The sequence below is a fragment of the Amaranthus tricolor genome, chromosome 3 (genome assembly GCF_026212465.1).
Source record: "Amaranthus tricolor cultivar Red isolate AtriRed21 chromosome 3, ASM2621246v1, whole genome shotgun sequence".
Classification (NCBI taxonomy): Eukaryota; Viridiplantae; Streptophyta; class Magnoliopsida; order Caryophyllales; family Amaranthaceae; genus Amaranthus; species Amaranthus tricolor.
The window spans coordinates 31,514,133-31,541,458 of NC_080049.1; the positions used below are offsets into that span (position 1 = coordinate 31,514,133).

The 27,326-nt window shown below is 30.0% G+C and overlaps 3 protein-coding genes and 1 pseudogene across 3 annotated transcripts; all 4 read left to right on the plus strand.

Annotated features, from left to right (window-relative positions):
- Positions 1-823: 823 nt before the first annotated feature.
- LOC130809236 (uncharacterized) lies at positions 824-2,572 on the plus strand. Its single transcript, XM_057674923.1, has 2 exons — positions 824-979; positions 2,163-2,572. The coding sequence occupies exons 1-2, from the start codon at positions 910-912 to the stop codon at positions 2,420-2,422; spliced, it is 330 nt and encodes a 109-aa protein (XP_057530906.1). The 5' UTR covers positions 824-909; the 3' UTR covers positions 2,423-2,572.
- A 1,861-nt stretch (positions 2,573-4,433) lies between these two features.
- Positions 4,434-14,152, plus strand: LOC130809235 (flavonoid 3',5'-methyltransferase-like; annotated as a pseudogene).
- A 384-nt stretch (positions 14,153-14,536) lies between these two features.
- On the plus strand, positions 14,537-17,602 carry LOC130809234 (flavonoid 3',5'-methyltransferase-like). The gene is made up of 5 exons (XM_057674922.1): positions 14,537-14,804; positions 15,189-15,274; positions 16,358-16,502; positions 16,728-16,859; positions 17,023-17,602. Exons 1-5 carry the CDS (start codon positions 14,748-14,750, stop codon positions 17,320-17,322), a joined length of 720 nt encoding a protein of 239 aa, XP_057530905.1. The 5' UTR covers positions 14,537-14,747; the 3' UTR covers positions 17,323-17,602.
- Positions 17,603-21,689: 4,087 nt separating this feature from the next.
- Positions 21,690-26,089, plus strand: LOC130809238 (uncharacterized). The gene is made up of 9 exons (XM_057674926.1): positions 21,690-22,012; positions 23,332-23,441; positions 23,933-24,001; positions 24,188-24,303; positions 24,393-24,447; positions 25,101-25,221; positions 25,365-25,412; positions 25,501-25,595; positions 25,674-26,089. The coding sequence occupies exons 1-9, from the start codon at positions 21,760-21,762 to the stop codon at positions 25,770-25,772; spliced, it is 966 nt and encodes a 321-aa protein (XP_057530909.1). The 5' UTR covers positions 21,690-21,759; the 3' UTR covers positions 25,773-26,089.
- Positions 26,090-27,326: the final 1,237 nt, after the last annotated feature.

Here is a 27,326-nt window from a genome sequence, read left to right on the forward strand (position 1 = left end):
GAATATGATGCGTAGGGGCTGACGTCGAACACCGTGTTATAAGTCGGAGACTACATGAACTCGCAGGTTTCGTGAAGCAAAAGAATAGCCTAGTCAATGTACGTGTGCGCGACCATGTGAATACACCTTTATTTAATATGATAAATTAATTAAATATTATAGATTTTCAAATAACTATCATGAAAGTTTTTTTTTTTAATTATCTTCACAGAAAAAGCAGGTAGCAATATTTTCATGTAGTACTCCATTTTTCTCACGAATTAAATATACCAAATTTTTTATTTTAGTATGTTTCATCAATTTTTCCAAATTCTATTTTTGGTCATGATACATACTTTTTTCATAAATGTTATCCACATTGCTAATACTCACTCCTATTCAATCTATTAGTTCCATTTATTTCTTTTTATATTTGTCGAGACAATATCTCTAATTATGATTAATTAAAAATTATAACATTTAATATTAATAATCTTTGCATTAAGACGAATCAAATAAAATCGCACTTGATTATGTTTCAACTTATAGATTAAAAATAAAAAAACATATTCAGAATGATAAGTGAATAGTTCCCCAAAAGTAAATGAGACTAATAGGAAGAATACGAGCAAATATATATTTTCATCTCATAACATATTTCTCCCACTAGCCCACAAAATAGTTGATTTTTTTTAATTTTTACACAGAATATATCTAGAGCAAATTTAATAGGATATATTGAATATAATTATAGATCCAGCTCATCATTTATGTAGAAATTAGACAACGTAATAACGTAATGGAAGTGAACAATTTGATCATGATAAAGGAAGAATTGTATATATAATGCTCATGCATTACCCAATATCTCACCTTCAAGTTTAGTAATTGTCTTACCAAGTTGTTAGCATAATCTAAACTTATTTGCAAATGGAGAGAGTTGCAACTTCAACCTTCACCTTAATGATCCTTTTGTTCGCGATTATTGTTAATATTTCAGGTATATTCCGTATTTTGTCGCCATAGGCCATAGCTACACTTTTCTATTTGATGTGTTCTAATAAATGTGTTAGATTTCTACTTCAAGAAGTGAAGTAAGATTTGCCAATTATAAATAGGAATCTTATGTTGATGTTAGAGTATATAATTTATAATATATTTTGAATTTTAACTATCAGTTTAAACTTTTAATTTGTGGGTTAGTTTCTTAACATGGTATTAGAAGCCAACATGATAAGAGGTCACGTCTTGAATCTCAACATTCCCTCATTTAAAGTAAAATATATTATTGCATGCATCTACGTTTCTAATTCAAAGGGCTCTCTTTGTGAGGAGACGTATTAGAGTATATAACATATCTTGAAACCTCAACTAGTAAAAATAGAAGAAGAAAAACAAATGAGACAATTGTAAAAAAGGAAAAAAGTATATATATCTCATCCATTCAAAAACAACTACGTGTTTGAAATTGTAATTATAATACAGTAGATTGTAAAAATGAAAGAAAAAAAAAACATATTTGTACGCTTTTGACAACAACTATTACATATAAGTTTAAATATCAAAAACAGCACATATGACATCCGTATTTACATTTTGATGGTCTAAGGAAAATTTAATATAAACCCTCAATAACATAAAATAAAATAAATTAATATATTAAAATTATTTTATAACTTTATACGATGTTTATAAAATAATATAAGTAATCTCAAATATATAATCCTTAAAATAATTTGTGAATTAGAACCTTAAAGTTTAGCACTTTTGCGAATTATAGTTTTGATGTTTATTTTATATGAAATACAGACACCAAAGTATTAAAGTTTACAGGTTCAGGTGAAAAACGCAGAACTTCGATTAGTTAACCTAAAATTCCGACCATTAAAATGATCAGAATTTTGTGTTTTGGCTTAAATCTGTAAACTTTGATATTTTAGTAGTTGTAATACGCAAAAACTAAACATTAAGACTATATTTCGCAAAAGTATTAAATTTCAAATCTATAATTCCCATATTATTCTTATCCTTATATGCAACAAATTTCTCATAAAGCTAAGGTTACCAAGAAATTATTATTTCATGTTACATATAAAAGACTTAGGCTGCTAGCTATTATATTCTTGTCGCCTTATTCTCCGTACGAATTGCTACTTAACGTCCATCGATGATTTTTTGCGCAGCGCCTAGAGTGGCGGCGGCCGAGACGTGTAGGGATGTGGGTGAATTTTGCGGAGGCATAGTTGGATATGAATGCTGTAAAGGAATAGAATGTGTTCTTGACGGTGATTATGCGGATGCTGGTGGAGAATGTAAGAGAATTAATAGATCTTGTCAATTGACTGGTGAATTTTGTGGTGGTATTGCTGGACTTACTTGTTGTAAAGGCCTTGAATGTGTTAAAGATGGTGATTTTCCTGATGCTGGTGGTAAATGTGTCTAAGCCTACTATTATATATATTAAGGGTAATTTGGTTATGCAATGAATCAATAATAAAGTTATCTATAATTCTCTATGCTAATTAATTGTAGACAATGCTATTTATTTGATCAAAATTATTTAAATTAAATAAAGTATATTTAATTTCTGCTTTTCTGGTATGCTTTTGAGAAATACCTTTATTTTATGTGGTTGGAAATTAGTTGCTAGATACCTAATAAGATCCTTATGCGTTGAAGTGAATCGAATAACACTTAACTTACATCACTATATGTTTTCGCTTATACATAACAAAAGCAAAATAATAAGGACTAACAAATAGCATCCAATTTACAAAGAGTGAACAAGTTTGAATTACACATACAATATCAAATATTCTAATTAAATATTCGTATATTATGACTATCCGAAAATAAATTTGATGATTCAAAATTCAAAATTTTTTATATTCGATTTGGTGACTATTGAATTTTATGATTGAGTATCCAATTTAAACCTGATAAACTTTTGAATCGGGCACTCTAAATTAATTCGAATTTGATACCGAATGAAATTGAAACTATGAATTTACGGATTTTATAGACCGAATACTAGATATGAACTAGAGTTTCATCATACTGAATCATTAGATTTCTACAAATACAAGGAGAAAATATAGAAAATAACCCATATGAACATAAAATATAAAATATAAAACATAAAATGCATACATGTAATAAGTGTTCACATAAAGTTCGTTCAACTCTAATTTGAACACTCAATTTGGTTAAACTAAGAGGATTTCCTACTATAATAAAGTATGGATTATAAAAATTCTGACCATTTAAAATAGTTGAAAATCAGATTATTATATATTTTCATTATCAAATTTTTGATTATTTTGGATAATCGAATAAAAAGGAATTATAGTATTAATTATTTGTAAAGTTGAATATTTTGTATGTTTATATAGATGAGCTCATAAATGCAACCACTCCTATCAAAATATAACTTGAGTAATTGACTAATAACTCAATATTTGGTACAATAATGATTAGTTTAAGTGAAGTGATATCAGCATTCACAAAAATTAATTGGTTGTCAATATAATTGTTCAATTGAATATTATTTTTGATAGAGATTGATGGACATCATTCAACAAAGTTACGAAATATATGATTTGGTAATATTATAAATTCGAAATTCTTAATAAAATGTGCAAAATTGCTCATAAAATTTATTTATGTGTGGTTATTCAGTGAGTCCTAAATTATAGGGGCAAGTTATTATGCAATAATGCAAACAAATTAGAAATTAGGAAGGTAAGCTTCGAACTTCTAACTTAATCTTATTAAAAATTATACTTTTAAGCATTAAACCAAATCTTATAATTTACTCCATATATTACTCAAATTATTTTTTAATTTTATAAAATGACCCAAAAATTTTAAGATCAGCCTAAGTGGTTATCTATATATCTTCACAAATTCTTAAATGAGACGGTCTCATGGTGAGATTATTTTTATTGAGCTTGCCTATATGTATTTAGAGGGTTAAAATGATCACTTACACTTTCAAAGTAATCAGTTAGGGTAGTGGACTAGTTATATAGGCCTATCTCAAACTGAAACAAAGTTTTATCGCAAGTTTGTATTTTCCTTTCATGAGTAATGACGCTTAAGCAAGTCGGTGGTTTCTTGAATAATCAATATGTAAAAATTGAAGTCAATTACGTACACAAAAAGATATACGATTATCTAAACTTCAGAAATATTTTGTTTAATTTACTTTACTACATTATTGCTTTATTATGAACAATTCAAATCATGAAAATAAAAAATAAAAACAATCACACCATGTATTTTAGTTTTACATCAACAAAATGGTTCTTATTTAAATGAATAAACAATATATAGTAGATAAAAATAAGATTAACGATAATGAAAATAATTATGAATTGGTCTGATGATAAATAATATATATTTTATTTTTGTAATAGGTATTTGATTTCTCATCATCACTTACAAAAAAAATAAAATTATTTCTTTTCTTTGTCTATAGAATTTTTCTAACTGTAGGTCCAAATTAAAAAAAAAAAAAACCCTATAATGAATAAATAAATTATCAAATAGTAATGGATATGGAATGGTCAACAGAGAATAATGAAAGTAGTATACTAGTATATATTGTCCTAAAGTTCATGTTATTTCCAGGTCCTAAATTTGTTTTCTTAAAAAAGGAGTAACATTTATTGCAAAATGGCAAAACTTAACTTCATTGCCTTCATGATGATGAACATAATCTTAGGAGCTCTCCTAAGTTCACTAGGTAAACCTACCTTTTCCTTTTTTTTTTTTACTTTATTATTATGATATGATGCATGTACCTAATCTCTTTACAAAGCCTTCAATCAATGAAAGGAGGGACTATTTCTGTGAGACCGTCTTTTGATAAAACAACCTCAAAATTAAAAGTCTATATACAAATAATTTATATTATTGAGCTATTTAATCCATATAATAGGCACATCTCAAGATTAGACTGTCTCATAAATTTATGTGAAAGGAGAAAATTCTTCTTATATTTTCTTTTATGAAAAAACCTTTGTCTAATAGCCGGTCTAAATGCTTATGTCCATATCTCATCAAGTTAAATATTAGATATATATGGTTAACTTTTTAGGGGTTTTACGCTGCATCTATCTCAATTCAGACAATTTGAATATGAACTTGGTGGATGTAATAGTAGTATAAAAAAACTATACGTTATGATTATGAATATTAATAAGTAGGTGATGAGCTTAAAGATTTATCTGCAATACATCCCCTCGTGTCACTTAATCCCTATTTGCCCTGTAGATATATATACTAATTTATAATAAAGTAGTATTATTAATTGGAATATTATTGGAAATTGTTTAAAAAGATTAAATTTTCTTCATCAAAAATCCCTAACCAATAGTATAATATGTTGTATTTAATTTAGGAAAAATTACCTAGAATAAATCAACTTTTTTATGATTTTCCTACAATAATCCCACATATTGATTAACTATGAACGATCCCAACTTTAAAAGGTATTTTCCGAGAGTAAACTTGGGTAACCCGATGACCTGCTATAGTAGGTAATTCACCAAAAAAATAAATTGAAAATTTATTTAAAATTAGAGAAAAATTTTGAAAATTTACATAAAAAATTCTAAATAATAAAAAAAAATCATACATTTTTTTTAACATTTTTTTCGACATTTTATTTTAATTTATTTTTTTTTAAAAAAATAAAACTTGCTACAGTAAGTCATCCGGAAACCGAGTTTACTATAAGAAAATACCCCTCAAAGTTGGGATTATTCATAGTTAATTAATAAGTGAGATTATTATAGGAAAATCATAAATAAATTGAATTATTCTAAAAAAATTTTGCTTTTTAAGTTATAGGTGAAAGTATCTCTAAATATATACGTCAAACTAGAATACAATGAAGTTTAAATAAATTGAACGCATATTTAAATAAAAATTATGAACAATATCAAATAATTACCGATTAGTTAATAGTTAATTGAATCATTGAATGACATGATTATTGGTGGGTATACGAACGAGCTTTGCAGCGAGTGGTGAAAGACCATGCTCGGTGATAGGTGATTTTTGTGGAGGCGTTGGCAAATTAAAATGTTGCTCAGGACTTCGGTGTCAATTAGACCCCAATTTCCCGAACGCGGAAGGAGTATGTGTGACAAAATGTTTAACGGCTGGTCAAGACTGTGCTGCTCTCAGTACTACACTTCAGTGTTGTAATTCTTTACAGTGTGTGCTTCCACAAGACTCCCCTGCTGATGGATTTGGTACTTGCCAATGACTTCTTATTAAAATTGTTATAATTATCCCACACAACAATTCTCATGTAAAAAAACAATTATATTGTAGCAATTTCAATAGAACCCACACATAGGCAGAACTTAGTTGGGGCGGATAGGGGCTTCGCCCCTCCGAGATTTTGCCATTTTTTATTTAATAACTGTCATTTTATATTTTATTTTATAATTTTAGCCCTACAAATAAAAGCAATACAATTAAAGGAAGAGAATGATTGAACAAAGCAAAAAAAACTATATGTAATAATGGATTATCAAATTAAGAATGAAATTGTCATTTAACAACTAGAAAAAACAAAAAAAAAAAAAAAAGAAAGCAATTGGGAGTAATCGACAAAATAAAAAATTAAGCTTACCATTCACAATTGAAGGATAAAGGTTTGTTTTATATTTTTAATTGAATGTTCTTATCTTTATTTAATAGTAATTAGTTTGAATAAGTGAATACAGGTTGAAACACTGAAAACCCATACAATAAAACAATCAATTATGAAGATAGTAAAGACATGACTTTGTAACAAAATGAGCGACGATAATCTTGCTAATAGTTTAGTAATATACATTTAGAGACAAATAGCAAAGTCATATAGTATCATTGAGATTATAGATAATTTTAAAGTGCTAAAAAGTGTCAAGCTTTACTTTGATTCGAAATTTACATTATAATTCTTGATTGTACTAATTGGCTATATATTAATATCATTTAATTTTTTTTGTTAACTCCGCCCTCCTAAAATTTTGTTCAAAGTTTGCGAATGAACCCACATGTATAATATAATGATCTAAAGTATGCCTTATTAAATAAAGTCATTAATCTCTTGTTTAGTTGCTTCTTTGCTTAGTGATGTTATTGGAAGTTTGTTGTATTGTTGTTGAATTTACTTAGATGAAATCAGCAATTATTATGTGTATTAAATATGTTGCATTTGTACTTAAATTTGAATGTTGAAAATGATTTGAGATAAGGCAATAAGTGAAATATTAAGGTTCTAGATTTCAGATATTGACATTAAAGTATAAGTGTCAATAATCTTAATAATGACGTGAACTTTGAATATTTAATCGAACATGCTTTGTCTTTTATTTTGGAGAGGGTCGATACAGATGTGTCGTATATGGGTGGTTTAAGGTTTGAAATGTTTGATGTTGGTTGCTTAGTCGAAGCAACAAAGAAAGAGGATATCTGAAGCTCTCTCGACCTAATGTGGGGTCGCTTGACCGGTCGAGCGGAAGTGTGTTGGTCGAGCAAAATGGTCGGAAAAGTCAATAGCTTTACTGGAGACTCGCTCGACCAAGCGAGGTAGTGACTCGATCGAGCGGTAGTCGAGCAGACTACATAGGATTCTGTTTTGGTCAGAATTCTTAGTGTAGTCATTGAATAAGTGCTTTACTTCCTTGTTTAATGTAATGTTTATTGTGATGTTTCTTACTATGGTTATTATCATAGTTAATTCGGGTATTAAATTTGAGTTTATGGTGATTTAAGAGGGAATTCTAAGAGTGATGAATACCTTGCCTATAAATAGGATTCATCACTTATAGAAACAATCACCACAAATACACATATTGTTGAGAGGGCTATTGCATTGTTAGAAACTTGAGAGTGTTCTTACTTTGCTTTAGTATTTGTGATCTTGAGAGATTTGTTCTCAAGATAAGGGAGGTTTATTATAATTGTATTGTTGAATCATTTATTATAAAACTACATTTGAGGGGGAGATATCCAAGATACCTCATTTCAATTTATCACTACAAGAAAAGTTGTTTTTAGCAACCAAAAAAGTTGTTGCTAAAACTCAGATTTTGTTGCCAAAAATGTTTTTTGCAACGACTTCTGTTGTTGCGGGTACAGCTGTAACTAAAGGTTTTAGCAACGACTTTAGTAGTTGCAAAAGGTTGTCGTTTTTTGCAATGAGTTTTATTGTTGTAAAAGACATGTCGTTGCAATTCCTATAATGTTTTTAGCAACAAAAAAAGTTGTTGCCAAATCTTCTGCATTTTAGCTACAACTTTTATCGTTGTTAAATATTTGTTTTTCACAACAATATAAGTTGATGCAATGCATGATAGTCTATCTTTTGCAATGACCTAACTGTAAGGAAAACAATTAAGTAAAATTTGTTATTACTATTTTCAACGACTATTACTGTTGCAAAAAACATACACAATTTTCGCAACGACTTTGTTATCTATGGAACAACCTACAATCTATATATAAATTAGACAATTAAATTAAGAAATAATTTATAACCAACTAAACTAATATCACCAATTATCATTATATATTAATTCATATCCCAAAGTATCACACGTCCTAAATATCATGCGTCCAAAATGTACGTAATTTATATACATGTAACGGATTAGGCAATTTTCCAAAATAATTCTCCTACCGCATACAAGTTTTCTATGCAAAAATTTACAAGTGAGAGGCACTTTGAAAAAGTCCATAAATTTACAAGTGCACATAATTAGCTACTCATAACATTCATAACCCAAAACATCGCGCGTCCAAAATGTGTGTAGCTATCACCATTTTTGTCATTGGCTGCAAAAAATTTCCAACGAAGAAATGCTTACCTACACCAAATAATTTTTTTAGTAAGTGAGAATCAAATCAACCCTAATATTGAGTACTTTATAGGGAAACATCTCAATTCACAATCAAACCATCACTACACTTTTTGTTGAGACAAAGTAAGCAAAGCATTTAGCATGATATGCACTAACAAAACCATCACATACTGTATAGGGAAAGCATTTAGCATTTAGCATCAAATTCACAATCAAGCCATCACAATTCCAACTCAAACATAGCATGAAACATATGCTAAAGACCAGAACCCATGACGACAAAATCCAAACAAAAGGTGCCCAAACAAAATCTGATTTCATCCCCAAACAACATTTAATCTAACAGAAGTCGCGAATACTCCTAATTGGACTAAAATGCCAACCAGCTAATGCCATTGTAACTAAAACTACAACGCAAGCCGTCAATACTCCTAATTGGACTAAAATGCCAACCAGCTAATGCCATTGTAACTAAAACTACAACACAAGCCGCCAATACTCCTAATTGGACGCAAAAGAAAGGCTAATTATATATTTACCTAATAAGCATTCGTGACAATCATTGAACTTCTTTATTCTGTAGCTGTTGTAAGATGCTTTGTTTCATCGATTCAATTACCTCTTGTTGTTGTGCCTTATATTCTTCAAATTATCGTTGTAGCAACTGACTTTCCATCAAATCTTTAATTTGTTGTTGCTGCTCGTGAATTTTCTCTTGTTATTGCTCCACAATCTTTACTTTATTTTATTTGTGCTTTTTCTTTAGAATATGCTCGTACCCTTGTCACTTTTCCACGTACATGCCCTGACTTTTGGCCCAGAACTCGAAGTAAAATTTCATCTTGTGTTATTGAATCCCCAACTGAAGCAACAACATCTTTCAACTTCACCTATTACATAAACAAGATATATATGATTGCATATTATAATAAAAAAATCATTCAAGGGTAAGAAAAATATAGTTATAATGGGTTTTTGTACATACATGGATTTCTTTTGACTGTGTATCGAGCCATTCTAGTTTTCCTTGATCATTCTTATGAGTGTGTTGGATAAGCCAAACTTTATCAGCAGTAAGCTTCACATTAGCGTTCTCTTTTGTCTATTCAAATTATATGTTATTGATAGTATTTTAAACTACATTCAATAAACATAATAAAATAGGTTTATCTTACCAATACATCCTCTGATTCGGGAAATGATAAATTTCTAGTCGTATGCTTAGTTCTCTTGTTAGAATTCTGATTTTTAGAGTTCCTCTCACTTATGATCTGCACGATAATTTTAATACATGATTTTAATGTTCGAAGATACCTAATGGAATAAGACATGTTATGTTAGTATTTGAATAATTGACAAACATGAGTATACTTGAAGACAAAGTATACATCTCAATAGGATACATCCACCGATATCGAACTGGTCCAATAATTTTTGCCTCAGTTGCCAAATGTACAACTAAATGCACCATAACATCAAAAAAAAGCCGATGGAAATATCATCTCCAACTTACATAAGGTGTAAGGAATTTTTTTTCAAGCTATTCCAATTGACCAACACTTATGTTTTTAGAGCACAGGTCTCGAAAAAAAAACTTAGTTCAACCAAAGGTTCATAAACATCTTTTGGTAAAAACGCATGAAGTGCAAGGGGAAGCAACTGCTCAATAAAAACATGATGGTCATGGCTTTTCAAACATGATATCTTGTTTCCACCTTGATAAACCACAAGTGGGACACTCAATCAATTTTTCATTGCTCTTTCCAATAAAGAATATAATCAATTTCACAAGCATCAATCTTATAATAATCAAGGCCCAAGTCTTTAATGAGTTTCTTAGCTTCGTAATAAGAAGTTGGAATGTTAGCTCCATAGCCTTGATGTTCTAATTGGAGTAAACTCTCAAAAATATCACGCCAATTATTCAAAACCTTTAAATGCAATAATTTAACAATATATGACAACTTAGACATTGTTGTGCCATGCATTGTTAATGGTTCTTGGTACTCCTCTAAAAGTTTGAAAAACTTTTTTGCAATTGCATTAGGTTTCTCATACTCCTCAACAATATTTAAAGCCTCTTCAACACTCTCAACATTCATAGCACCAACTCCACATGCATCTTGCAACATTGTGAAACCACTATCAGTGTCGTTCGACTCAATAACATCATTTCCATCACTTGATTCAACTAATTCTTCCCCGTGAAGTTCCCAAAAAGTGTACTTCTTATACATTCCTCTCTTAAGCAAGTCTAATCTTACATCACATTTTGTTTTAAAAAATATATTGTGATAACTATTACAAGGACACCTAATAGTAGTACTCTCTCAATCATCTTCTCTTACTTGGGAAAGAGCAAAATTTAGAAACTTATCAATACCATTTACAGAACGATCTTTTACTTTGACCCATGCCTTATTCAAAACATTTTCTATATTTAAAGTTTATAATAATTAGGTTATATAACATTTAATAATATCACCCAAAACTTCTTATAATGTTGTTAACAATTAGTACAAGAACAAGAACAATTTAACAACTTGTAGAACAATTTTACTTCAAGTTGTTTGAAGAACAATTTAACAAGAGCAAGAACAATTTAAAATTTTGGAACAAACACAAGAACAATTTAAAAACCATGTGAAAGGGCATTTTAACTTTAAGTTGTTTGAAGAACAATTTAACAGCAAGAACAAGAACAAAGATTACCATTTTTTCAATTTATGCGTGACAAATTAACTTAGAAAATATTTTCAATAAGTCATGATACCATAATGTATTCCAAGGCATTCAATAGAAAAATTTGAAATGTGCAGCTAATTTAAGATTAAAAATTTTTTAGTAATAAAGTGGCAAGATTCATAACACATAAAAGAGATTGCAAAAGTAAATGGGCAACTAATACATCAAAGCAGAAATTTGAGAAGACTCAACTTTCATCATCCTAAAGAAAAAGATTATATCAAGATTGATGGTTTGGATTTAATTTTGCTGTTAATTTCTTTTACACAATAGTCTTCCATATTAGTCTTGTATATACATGCTTTGGCAAGTTCACATGGTCTACAAAAGCCAGAAATAGATTAGAGTAATGCATTTTATGTACAGATTATTCATAATACTCAATAATGCATTTTACACAATAGCTTATGTCTCACAACTCTTCTACTTTGCAGGAGCTCTTGGCTCTTCGATGTTCTATGATAAATGTTGCATCTTATTGGCTAAAAATAATTATTTACTCCTTATGTCGTATGATTTTGCTCCATATACTATATTAGTCTATTCCACTAAAATTTTTACTCCTTATCACTATATTTGAACATAACCCCACCTATAATTCCCCGCCCGATGCTACAATAGATTTCCTTTTCTTACCTTAAAACTTATAATTTACCCCACTAAAAGACGTAATCATACCTATAAATTGTAATACCACACTAAAATACCATTTTTTCATTTTTTTTAAATCGTTGTGTCATCCGCTGAGGCAGGAGTACATTACAATTGGTACAAAAATGTTTTTGGTGAGACTCGTGTTCCACACCTATACAACTCTGTATATACTTTAAATATACAGTTGAGTATATTGATTAAATATAATTTAAATATACTTTAAATATAATTTGTTGACTATATTTATTTTGTGAGCAAATGTTTCACAACTTTTTGTTTCTGTAGGAGCTTTTGGCTTTCTCTACTACATTCCTTAATAAGAACTCTCGTGTAGTTCTACACACTCTTTTTTGTGAACGCTAATGTTCTCAATTCTATATTCTTTTTTGGAGGAGCTTCTTGACTCTGCACTCCACACCTACTACAAGTTCCCTTTGCTTCTATTTATAGTTGTATATCATGTATGTAATGCTTGTATATATGTCTTAATTCTTCTAGAAGTTTCCACTTTCGGGTGTCCAAGATTGTTTGTTTTGACTTGAGTATAATGATATGCATATCTTTGGTTTCATGTCCTTTTGCTCCCTTCAAGCTTCCTTAATGCTTAGCCAACACATGATGCAATTGGGTGTAGGTGTGTAGCAAATTTCAATCCATTTTTCAAATAAACAAATTCTCTATAATTGAAGATTTTATACTCCAAAATGGTTTAAGAGCACGTTTTCGTACTGCTATTTGATTGATCACAAAGTTGTCTACATGACATCAACAACAATAACAGTGTCAAAGCCTTAAATCCAATGAATTCTTTTAATCAATCCATTTCGATTTCTAAGACATAGTGGAGCTAATGTGGGTAGACTTCATCTGCAGGGATTAATATAATTTCTGTGTTTGTTATTGGTACAAAATGAATGTTCCTGCTGACGAAGCGCAACTTCTTTCAATCATGTTAAAACTCACAATGCCAAAAACACTTTGGAATCAGCGTTTTCACTGGCTACTCACTTCATTCTACTGCCCTTGCTTTACCGGACGATGGAAAGGTATATCGATTTGCCAAATTTGTTCTTCAGTTCATCAACTACATCCCTGTTATCTCTATGTTCTCTGTTACGAGTGTATGTTTTTGTAGATTACAGCAGTCGATATGAACCGAGAAGCATATGAGGTTGGATTGCCTTTCATTGAAAAGGCAGGAGTTGAGCATAAGATCAAGTTTGTCGAGGGAACTGCCTTGTAAGTCTTGAATGATCTCCTAAACAATGTATGATCCCATTTTCAGAATCAGTTAGAAAGTCGCCTTACATAATACATCGTAACATTGTTGAATGCCTTTAAATTTGCAGGGTAAAGAAGAGACATTAGATTTTGCGTTTGTAGATGCGGATAAGAAAAAGTACAAAAAGTACCATGAAATGTTGCTGAAACTTGTGAAAGTCGGAGGAGCCATTGTCTATGACAGCACCCTTTGGTTCGGTTCTGTTGCGTTTCCTGATGATGTTAAGTTCTTTGAGGATGGAGATCAAGAATCCGACTCGTTTAAAGAAAGTGTACGCACAGATACTAAGGAGTTGAATCGGTTTCTTGCGAGTGATCCTCGAGTTGAGTTCGGCCTTATTTCTATTGGAGATGGAATTACACTCTGCAGGAGAAAGTATTAGTTAAGAATAAGATACTTTCAGTTTCAATAAGAATTCTAACTTCTGTACAAATGATGCCTTGTTCAGAGAGTCTGGTTGTACCAATGAGTTTTTAAATGTAGTGAATTTGATATTACTCGTATTGTAAAGGTGTAAAAAACTGCATTTTAGACCGTTTTAAGCCACATTTCATGGTTTAGATCAAAATTCGGCAAAACGATAACCGCATCACCCTGTTACCGTATTTTTTATGGAGGTGCCATAACGTACAATAATAGAGGTAATATGTTGAGTACTTTTAGCTTCCGTACGATATTACCTCTTAATTAACGTTTTGATTTTTTAATCATTTTCCCAAATTTATTTTCGCTTTTTGCTTTAGTAACGTATTGCAAATAAAATAATTCACCCTTCAAGATTTACAAGCACATTGTAAACTGTCTTGTTAATAAATAAAATAAATTAGCTAGAAAATAAGATGTTTAATTAGTGGTTATCACTTTAAACAAATCTACTAAATGAAGAAAAAATATAACAAACACAAAAATGAGTAAATTACGAATTTCACTATCGGAAAGCCTAATTGCATCACACTATATCAGTCAATAATTAAAGTGTTTTGATGGTTTCAAACTCTATACATTGTTGTTTCTTTTCCTTAAATATTTATCCACAATGAATTTATCATTAATTACGTCTTAATAGTGCTCAAACTAACGCAAATATAATAATGACATTTTATAAAATATATATTTTTGTAGTTTAATTAAGTTTTCAATTGTGAATAAAAGCTTAACTTCTTTATTATTGATCTTCACCCACATCTCTCCATCTCCCAAGAAATTAAAGCTTGTTTGTCATGGCAAAGGAAAAAAAGGTTGGCAAGTCTATTCTTCAAAGTGATGCCCTTTTGGAGGTACTTAATTTCATATCTTATTCATGTGTTTGTGTAGCTACAAAATGCATTATGTATAGTTGTGGATTGCAGCATTTGAGTTGATTTTTTAATTGATTTTTAACTTTTTATTTGTTAAAATATCAAAAAATTTCGTTTAGTTAATGGCTTTTTAGGCTATTGAAAAATTGATTTACCAAACAGTGAAAAGTTATCAAATAATTTCTTAAATAACTAATTTATTTAGGCAGCTTAAAATCAAACTAACAATTTGAACTGGTCAAATAAGCAAAATAAAAAAAATCAATAACTAACTGTCAATAACCAACAGTCATTTGCTAAATATGGCTGCTACTATATAACATGCTTTTGATTTTATACGGAGTAGTAATGATTGTATTGCAGTATATTTTGAAAACAAGTGCTTATCCAAAGGAGCATGAGCAACTTGCAGAAATAAGAAAGGTCACGGTCCAAAAATATCCATTCTTGTAAGTTTATTTATGTTATTTTAACAATGGTGCTAATCGAAAGTTTAAAGTTTGTGACTTGCATATATACTATTAAAAATAATAAATGTGATCCTTTTAACCTAAAAATAAGATGAAATTTTTTAAGGAAAAATTATCTATAATAATTCAATTTTTTTATGATTTCCTACTGTTGTGAATGGGCTATGACAATCGACAAACTAATACAAAGAATAACCACAAAATCAGAGCACAACAATGGACAATCAAAACAACAAGATATATGAGGTATCTAATGATACCTTCCCCTCAAACAATGCTTACTATCATTAAAATACATCAATGAGAAGCCTCACACAAGCTTTGAGAACACATTCACAAAGCAAAGACCTTACCTTTAATAGTGGTCTCTCACAAACAACCTAATACAAAGATGAAGAAACTATAATGGTGTAAACCCTAGTTGCCTCACTTGTATAGGTCTCTTCTTACTCCTAATAATGCTCTAAGACTTCTTATATAGTCATACAACATATTAGGAAACCCTACAACAAATGGCTAAAAGCCTATAAAAAATCCCGCATAAAACAGAATGTCGCTGAACTTGGGTGTTGGGCTTCGCTCGACCAAGCGCCAGCTTCTCGACCAGGCGAGCAATGTTCCAAAACATTCTGACCTCTTCTGGATCAACTGCTCGACCGAGCCAAAGGTGCTCGACCAATCGAACGGTATCAGGGCCTCTGATCTTCGTGTCTTCTCTACATTAAGACACTCCAATTCTTCATCATTCATCACCTCATTTAGTGACCCAAAGTATATGCTCTCATACTTCCTTGCACTCATAACTTCGTTCTCAAATGTGCAAGGGAAAGAGTAAGCAACGAGGTGATCGAACTCACCTCCACCAAAGTGTGATTTGGAACTTGACTCAACACCTACAATACAATAATTCCACCTATTAATTAATCATGAATAAATTTACAATAATCCTAAATTTTCATGGATCCATTATTAATTAAGAAGCTTTAATTTTCAAGACTATCTAATTAAATTTTAGTATCTTTTGATTTAAATGTAGTGATTAGGTAAGTGAATAATGTGTAGGTGCATAATGAACGTTTCAATTGATGAAGCACAGTTCATATCGTTGTTATTGAAGCTAATGAATGCAAAGAAAACAATTGAGCTTGGTGTTTTTACTGGCTACTCCCTTTTGACTACTGCCCTTGCTTTACCAGAGGATGGAAAGGTTTGTACTTTGTTTAGATTGGACTTACTGTGAATGCCAACATATAATCGAAAAAAGACAAGGTGTACTCACTTCATAAATTAATTAATTAAGGAGATATCATTCCAAAATCATATGACGATGTAGGTGGGATTCTAATGACTTATAAAGTGTACACACCATAATTAATTCATCGATGTGAAACAAACTATTCAAAATAACTTCGAGTTGCTTTTTTTTTTTTAGATTACGAGTATTGACATTGATAAAGAAGCATATGAATGTGGGCTACCGTGCATTAAAAAGGCAGGGGTAGAATATAAAATCAATTTTATTCAGTCAGACGGAATTACGGCATTGAATAGTATCATTGACAATGTAAGTTAATCATTCCAATTATCATCATATCTCGTGTATATCGCTAATAGATTATCATATCTTATTATTATTATTATTATTATTATTATTAAAATTATGATTATTTTTCTTTCTTCTGTATATTAATCTAATGATTAATTAATAATTTTGGTTGTGAAAACAGGGAAAAGAGGGAGGAAGCTATGATTTTGCATTCGTAGATGCAGACAAAGAAAACTACGTAAAATATCATGAGAAATTGCTGAAATTGGTGAAAATTGGAGGACTAATTGCATATGACAATACACTATGGTTCGGTTCTGTGGCCCATAGTGAAAAGGACCCGTATCCAATACCCAAATGGATAAGGATCCATCAGCCTACTTTGCTTAAATTCAATGAATTCTTAGCTAATGACACCCGAGTTGAGTCCACCATTTTATCCCTTGGTGATGGTCTCACTCTTTGTAGACGTCTCAAATAGGCTCACTTTCTTTTTTTTGGATTTTATCCTTTGGCGATGGTCACTTTTTTTTGTGTCAATTGAAAAGTAAGGATGGCTTTTAGAAAAATTGTTAGATTTGATTCTCAACTAATATTTTTTTTTTAGTCTATCCTATAATAAAAAATAATAGATTAATATATTATAGATTCACTGTTAGCTAGTTGTATATTAGTTGGTAATTTCAATAGTAGCTCTCTAGCTTCTTTCTTAAAAGTCAGCTTTTCAACTACTATAAAAGTCATATATGCTATAAATTCTTTTACTGTTTGACTAACTAATAACCCAAAAGTATTTTTTAGCAAACAAGGAAATGGACAATAAATTTGCCCTGTGCCAATACTAAAATAATGTACTTTCTCCGTTCTAAAGTAGTTGCAACATTGATAAAATGACACTATTTATTTATTACTCTTAATTTATAATTAGTTTTTAATTCATAAGTTAAAATATAGTTAAGTGAGATCTTATTTGATTCGTCTCATTGCAAGGATTATTAATAATAAATTTTTTATAATACATAATAAGAGATATTAAGGATTAAATTAGTGCATTGAACTGCATAAAAAAGTAAACGTTGCAAGTAAATTGGGATGGAGAAATTATAATTCCATTTTATTATAGTTGCCCTTTTGATTTCATTCCATTTTTGTTATTAAAATTACTTTAAATTTTCATTTTAGTAACTCCATTTATTAGTATTTGAATGATACACGTTCTCATTAAAATATACACATTTTCTATCAATTATCATGATATGTTCTTACTTTTTCAAAGTATCTCTTTTTTATTCTAAAATAATATAAGTTATTATTAATCTCAATAAGTCAATAGTGTTATCCTTGATAAATTGATGTACAATAATAACATTATGCTGTGTGCATACGATACAAACATGACAAATGATAGTACATATTATTAAATATATATATATTCTGCTCTTAATTATAATAATTGCAATTGCAATAATAGAGTTTTCATTATTTTTTATTATTTTCTCCTTGAAATGAAGAGTTTGCATTATTGGTTATAAGTTATAACCTACTAATCGGTAATAGTATGAATTCAGATACGTTGCTTTTTGTCTCTTGGGAGGGATACTCCTTCTGCTGCAAATTTGTCTTGCACTGTGTTGTCCAAATTTAGTTCTCATATTTAATTCCCATCAAACTAAATAATAATACTAGTAATAGAAGTATTATACTTATTTTTATTAATTATTATTATAACAAAAATTAAATATATAGAGGGGTAGGATCAAGTAAAAACGGATAAGTTGGTACAAACGTTACAAATAGTTTCGAGGGAGACATATCTTCTTACATGGGTGGCGCGAATTTCGACTTGAAAAAAAAAAATCATACGTGACATAAATATGTCATACCTAACAGTTATGTCACCCCTGAAACACTCCCCCGATTCTGATCTGACGTTTGTATGTTTTTTCTAACTTAAAGCGCTTTCATGTGATCCTCTTTATATATATATATATATATGGCGGTATGGGACTAAATTATGTTGACTTGAATGTACCAACCTTATGAGGCAATCAGCTGATGAGTCAGGCCCTATATGTTTATTTATTGTGTGGTTTTCATGTTTTGGATCGACATGCTTAAATTAACATCAACAAGTGCTGCTATTGACAATATTAATAATTAATTAAGGTCCAAATCTCGATTAGTTTTGTGGAGAAAAAACAATACACATCTTGCAGGAGTCAAGTTCGTTATCTCCACCAAGGTACAAAATACAAATTACCAAAACATATGTGTTTAAACTCACCGGTTATATTAGAGTTTAATTTAATAATAATAATAATAATAATATTAATAATAATAATAATAATAATAATATTAAATTAATTATTGGTTGGATTCGATCTCTTTTCTTGTTGTCAACAAAAGATATTTATAAGAAATCACTTGAAAAATAATCCTAGGAGCTTAAAATAATTAACTATCATGTAATAAGGACTTTTTAGTTCCTACAAGACTTTCGCTCCTTTTAGGTCAAGTCATCTTCACGTGCAAGACACGTACCTTTTTGGTTATTAGGAGTAAATTCATTTATTTATGATTAGTAGTCCTCCACTTAGAGGCTAAAAACCTAAAACCAATCGGTACAATTGTAAAATTTAATTCCTATCATTAGCTTAAGATAATCATTTTTGTATTATTATTATTTCATTGAAAGATTATTTCACTAAAATAAATCAATCTTTTTTTATAAAAAAAAGTCAATTTAAAATTCTCTTGAGATATTCCATCAATGATTTATTTATATTAATATAAAAAAATAGAAACCAAAAGAGTATCTTATCGACACGTGTCAAGCTATAGTTGAAAATTTTTCCGCGTAAATGATCTATCTATGATAGTCAATTACATCATTAATTCAAGTAATAGCATGAATTTCATATTTAGACATATATCATAAAATAATATCAATCAATTAAATAATTTAAAGGAATATTATAAATATGATATAAGAATATAAAAGGAAAAACATCAGCTAATATGGTAAGGAAGTAATGGAAGAATATTAAAGCTTGACTTGCATATTTTGAAAAATAGCAACTAATAAAATAAAGAAAAATATCATATTAATTTAGAAAAACAAAGTGCCAAATATTCAATTCTAACCTATGAAATTAGTTTCATTTGACAAAGTTTTAAGAGTTTGTCATTGGTCATTTTTCAACTCTTTTATTATATTGTATGATAAGTGATTCAAATTAAAAAAAAAAGAAGGTGTTTTTCATATAAAAAAGAGATTTTGAATGTTGTCACGATATGTATAATGTCATATTACATAATTTATATCTTCAAAAGGTGTTAGAATTCTCAATCCTCATACATAAGTTTCATTTAATTACTCAATTTGCAAAATTTTCGTACACTACAGCATCCATCGATAATATCATTTATGAAATATCTTCCCTTATGTCATCAAAAATGCACAAATCAATAATGAGTTGAAAAATTAAGATATTATATTAAATTAGTGCAAATTTTGATAGAGCCCTTAATTCTACAACCTTACTAATTTATTGGATCACATGAAAAAAAATTATATCACTGATGCTTTTTTGATATAAAGAAAATACAATTTTATTCGACCATTAATTTAACTTTACATAAAAAAAAAAAACATTACTTAAATATTTATTATTTTTGTTGTGTTCTAAGTTTTTAAATTGTGTTATAAGTTTTTAAATTATTGTTGTGTCAAATGACTATTTTAACTTATTATATGGTATCTATCTATCTATACTTACATACTAAGGGAGAGAGAAAAAAAATATCTTATTGACACGTGTCTAAGCTATGGTTGAAAATTTTCTCACCTAATTGATCAGGTCTTAATAGTCAATTGCATACTAAATTCAATTAATTGAATAAGTTTCATATTTAGACATGTACCATACTAGAATATCAGTAAATCAAATAATTCTAAGGAAATTATAGAAGAATATTAAAGCTTAAATTGCATATTTTGAAAAATATCAGCTAATAAGATAAGGAAAAATATAATGTTAATTTAGAATAATAAAGTGCCAAGTAATCAATTCTAATCTATTTAATAAATTCTTTTCGAAAACACCTAATATTAAAGCTTAAATTGCATATGGGTCTACTATATCAGGTGGTCTCTTCTAATTCTTAATATTAAAAACACCTAATATTGTATATGAGTCTACTATTTTAGGTGGTCCCTTTATTTTCTTAATATTTGTGCCCAGACCAAATAAGACAACTAAATTGAATTGGTGGGAGTATGTGTTTTTCATATAAAAAAAAATATTGAATATTTTCACACTATATATAATGTCATAGTAAATAATTTATATCTTCAAAAGGTGTAAGAATTCTCAATCGTACATACGTTTCATTTAATTACTCGATTAACAAAATTTTTCTACACTACATCTATTGAAAATATCATTTATAAAGGATCTTCCCTTAAATCATCAAAAATATACTACACTCATGAGTTTAAAAAATTAAGATATTATATATTATATTATATATATACAAAATTACACATAGAAGTATATATTCAAAAGATATAATTGTGATTACTATAATTTTCGACATTACATGCATAAGAAAATGTAAAGTGATATGTTTAATTTCTCTTACACGTCAAATATTATTTTCTCTATATTAATTATAGTAACAAATAATAAATTAATATCATGATAATTTAAACTAATTTTGTTTATATTTAAGAAATTATTTAATTATTTTTTAATTATCCGTGCTTGGCACGGGATTCAAGATTCAAGCTAGTAGTCAAATAAAAAGTTTATCAATCATCAGAATCATTAAATATATTTCTCTTAACAAAATTAGATTTTTTTAATAAGGAAACTTAATTTTCATAGAAGAAAAAACTTAATACTCAATAACAAATATGTATTTAATTGTCATAATGAAAACAAAACTTAAAAAAAAGGAGTTGAACCGCTTGAGAAGACGACGACTAAATCATGGAACAGTCGTCATACTACCACTAACCACTATACCAACACTTCCCTACTCTTCTCCAGATGTTGTACTAATTTCTGTATTTCACAATTCATTGCAACTTCATACTTTCTGCAATTGTTTTTCATTATCAATGGGCGATGACAGAAATCATTCTAATCCCTGCACGGTTACTTCATGTATTACATTTACACCCCTTCTTTTTCTCTATATCTCTTTTGATATGTTTAGTTATCCATTTTATTTTCATTTTCTAATATTTTTGATTTGTTATTTAACAATGTGGCAATGTTTATGATTATAATAGAATTCAACCCAATTTCTGTTTGTAATTAATGGATGTAAATTTTTTTTTTCTATTCATTATCAGTTTTGGGTTTTTTCTTGGATTTTTTTTATTCAAAGTAGTTATTTATTGGCAGCATTCTTTGTTGTGGAGAATTTATTGCGGTTTTCATGAATTTGATCAAATAAAGTGGTTTTTTTGATTGATTGAATATGTTTAGTATTCTGGGTAGAAGTATGGCAGACTGGCAGTAATTCTAGTTTTGATTAAAGGATGAAGCTTGAGGAATATGTGTAATAAGATGTCGCAATTACCAGTGTTGATTTGCTATGTGATTTTCCCAAGAAATGCCCATCATTTTTAATGATTAAATGGCAATATGTAATACAGAAAATTCCATATTTTCTGGAAATTTACCCTTCAATGTTGTCTAAATTAATCTAATTCATGTATGACCGATGCATTTACATGTGCATTGTCACTTTGATTTTGCATATTCACTACACACAATTGATAATCAGCCTTGGAATCACTTCCCTGAAAAAGTCAACCTTGGAATGTCTAACTTGGTAGAATTCAATCACCCATTTGGGGTACTGTGGTAGAGATCCTTCCTACTCTGAAGACAGCTTAATAGCTTATGAGAGTTCATGATTAATAGTAATACTGTGCCACCCAGTGAAACATAATTCGCTTATTTAGCCTTTTGCATTCGCGATTCGCTCAAAATGGTTTTAAAATAGCCTAAAACCGACATAATTTGCATTTTTCGATTCACGATTCGCAAGGCGATTAGCGAATCATGTGACACTAGTGCCATCTGTGAATGCTATGAGTTGTGCTATGCAATGGCAGCCTGAATTCGAGTTTGCGAGTTTGTCTAGAAGTCATTTTAAGAATTTAGTAGATGTCAGTGTATCATGTTTTCGAGTTTTCTTACATAGTCAAGGTTCATCATTTTTGTGAATCAGAAATCCACCACAGTAGAAGTGAAAAGCCATGCTCTTGAAGTTTTTTCTTTTTGTTGAGAATGCATTATTTGAGGGATAAATTGTTCTGGATTTTCAATAAGTAATAATCTGTTTGCAAAAGATATTAGTGTGGGTAATTTTGTGCATATTCTCTATCCCATGTGCATGTTCATCTTTCAGATAGTACGTTCAAGGTAGTTAATTAATTACTCGACTTCAGAGTTCTGCTTGTCTTGTGCAGATGAAGCAACTTGTGGTGCACCAACATGGATAGGTAAAGGTCTCACTTGCTATTGCTTCAAAAGGAAGGGGTCCTATGAACGTATATGCATTACTTTGACGCCTTTGCAGGTAAAATTACTAATCGATACTGCACATACGGGTCGAGCCTTAGGGATGTATGGGGAAGAGATGGCATATATCATGTTCTTTTCAGCTTGTTCCGTTCTTCTTTCTCTAGATGCTTGACATAGAAATGTGGATATCTTGTGTACTGTTCAATCTTGTATACGGGTTTTAGAATTTGAGTTGTGGTATGGAGTTGGTGCATGTACCTTGTGAAGACTGCTTATATTTGTGCATCTTGGTTGATACTAGATATGGAGATTGTAAATGTCTTCTGCATGTTTATGGAAGCTTTTCCATTTGAATAAAGAAATTGGTGTTTAGTTATAAGATCTTTTGAAATTTACAGGAACCACTGTCCTATGATTCACTAATCTCCCTGAAATCACGAATCAAAATATACGAATTATGGTCGGTTTTGGGCTATTTTAAGGTCATATTGAGCGAATCACCAATTCAAAAAACGAATTAACTAGCGAATCATGTTACACTGACAGGAACAAAGACTTAACAGGTTAAAGCATCGGATGAAGATCTACTTTGATTCATCAAGATCAGACCATCAGGTATATACTTACAAAGTATGTAGATAACAGAAGCATTCTGGAGTATATGTGAGTATTTAAGTAAATATATTGAAAATTTTGATCAGCCAATAGCAGTTATCTGCGCAGATACTGATTCGCCTTCGTAGAAATCTAGGACTTATGAGGCTGCTTGTCAAATGTCTATAGACTAATGTTTTTTGGCAGGAAGCTCTTAAGGCGTTGTGGTATGCCACATACCCTGATAAGCAGCTCCATGGTCTAATATCTGAGCAATGGAAAGAAATGGGATGGCAGGGAAGAGATCCCTCTACTGATTTCAGGTTCCTCACTGTCCATGTTATATGTATGACTTTGTCTTAAACGAATTCCTTTTCTGAACTTTGATCTTGTCTATATAACTGCTGAGCAGAGGAGCTGGCTTTATATCTTTGGAAAATTTGCTGTTCTTTGCCAAGACATTTACTGTAAGAACTTTATCTGAAACTTATGTACAAGACAAACAAAATATTTGACATATCTTCTTTTCATCTAGCGTTGAGAAGTTCAGATTCTCTATGTTAAAACTTTAGGAACTTTTTTTTCCCGAGTTTCTTTGTATATTCGAGTTAAAATTGATTAATGCTAGTATGCGGAAAATGTGTGTCATCATATACTATCCTCCTTTTGTTTTTAATAGTTACAGTTCTCTCAAAAAGCTCTCACATATAGGAGAAAAGTTTAGCTATTAAAAAGAAACGGGGATAGTATGTCACTAACTTTTGGATTGCTACATATTCTTAGATTTATATTCATATGCCTTGTGCCCTTTCTCGATGTAAGCAAAGTTTTGTAGTTTTTTGCTTCGGATTATAATGGACTTTATATATAATTTATTTGAAGTTGATAATGTTTGCTATTAAGGGTCAATAGTTAAAAATCTCTTTGTTTTTACAAGGGTTAGGTTGCGTACATTTGATTTCCCCAAAACCCTGGCTATGCGGGGGACACTTAATGGCAATTGGAGTAATGAAATGTTGTTTTATCTTTCTATTCCTCATTTCCTTTGTTTAATCCCCTTCTGTAGTTGCAACTTGTAAGCACACTAAACAGTTTGACATGTTCTCTATTTGTTGTTCAGACATCTTTTGAGCGACTAGTGAATAAACAAAGCGGGAATCGTGCAACATGGGAATATCCATTTGCTGTTGCTGGCGTAAATATAACATTCATGCTCATACAGATGCTTGATCTAGATGCACGTAAGCGTAAAGCAATCATTTCTCGATTTACATTTCTGATAGTTAATTAATTTGAGCTTCTTACTGTTGTCGTCGTGTTAATCGATCTAATTTTAATGTATCATCTTGACTATGATGATCATTCTTCGACTTGTAATACACAGCAAAAGGAAGAACGTTTGTTAGATCAGTCTTCTTGCAGATGTTATCAGGTATCAGTATTCTTATTATTATTCTGAAATTCAATCATCAGCCCGTCATAATACTTCTATAATCCGAAATTTCTGCTGTAATTTTCAGAAAACGAATGGGCATTTGACTTGCTCTATTGTGTAGCCTTTGTGGTTATGGATAAGCAATGGCTAGAAAAGAATGCCACATACATGCAGTTCAATGTAAGGATGCATCATATCCTCACTTGTTTCCATTTCTACTCGCTCGCCCATTCTCATGCCCGCATGCACATTTTGCAGGATGTTCTAAAATCAACACGAGCGCAGTTAGAAAAGGAGCTCCTGATGGATGAAGTTTTAGGTATTGAAGACATGCCTTCATTTAAACTTCTTTGTTAACCCTTGGAAAATAATGGCAATATATGTCGAGATGTTCGATGACCTAGCCGAGTTCCTAGTATTTTGGAAGAGTTCAGTTTTTACAATGCTGTTTTCTTTCATCTGGAGATATGATCACCAAATGCCTTTTGATATTGTTGGAAGAGAGATTATTTATGTTAGGGTTGTTTCTCTTGAGTCTTGATGGGTATGCCCTGTGAAATCTAGTTTTCTGTTATCAAAGTTTAGTGAATATTTTTGTCAAAAATGTCCAAGTTTGCTAAGGAAATTTATCCAAAACCTATTTATTGGTAAGACATAATACATTATTTTAGGGGCAATTAGTAAAATAATATAATGAACCTCTCATATACAAATTGAAAAGTATATATGTTTTTCGTTTAAAATTATTCTTATTTGTCATTTTAAATCGTTATATTTATCATAACAAAGTGTATTAAAGCAATGGTAATGGTTAGGGATGGTCATGGGTCTAGGACCCTGTTGGACCCGCCTCGGACCCGCCCCTTTTTAAGGGTCTGGATCTTAATTTTGGAGACCCATCGGATCCGGATTCGTGTCTGGATCCAAAAAATCTAACGGGTTCGGGTTCGGGTCCTAAGGTGAAGACCCGGACCCGGACCCGGACCCTAAACTTTTAAATTTTATATTTTGAATTTATGATTTCTTAATTCTAATATTATGAAAAAAATCATTCTGAAATTGATGCATAATACTTCTTGGAACAAAATATTAGTATGAATGAATAATACTTCTTTTATCACTAAAGTAAGTAAGCTTCATTGATTATTTGTTTTTTTATTTACTTGATAATTGTTCTGAATTCTAAGTATTTTTTTGATTGTGATACAAAAATAAAAAAAACTCGAAAAAGGTTTAATTTTGACAAATCAAAGAGGCTTTGTATAAGACCCATTAAGGACCCTAGACCCGCCAGATCCGTAGGGTCCGGGTCCGGATCTGAAATTTTGGACCCTTAGGGTCCGGATCCGGGTCTGAATCCAAAAAAAATAAAAGGGTCCGGGTCCAGACCCGCCCCAGACCCGCCCATGACCATCCCTAGTAATGGTTATATCAATCATATGAAAAATGAATTATTAAAAATAAAGGGAAATTTTCAGTATTTTGGGGCTCTTTTTCTCTTCATGCTTATATGTATATATTATTTGTATACATTAGCCTCTAAGTATCAATGCTGATCGTACTTTTAAATGGTTTGGAATTTGGAAAAAGCAATATAGTGTGATACCTTGCTTTTGTAGTCAAATATCAGGAAACTTTTTTTCATTATAAAAAGTCTCATCCTTAAAATATTTTAAAATTAGGCTAAAGAATTTAGTTTAAATTAATCAAATTATTTAATGTTAAAATTGATAGTTTAGATATCAAAACATTACTAGTTCTAAGAATCATTTTGAATTTATCTCACTATCTCTATAACCGTGCAACTGTCTCATATTAGAGTTGCTCAAAGTATTTCGGTGTTTTTCAATTTTTAATATTATATTATTGGACATTTGGAAAAGCACATTTGTTTATTTTTTTATCTATTTA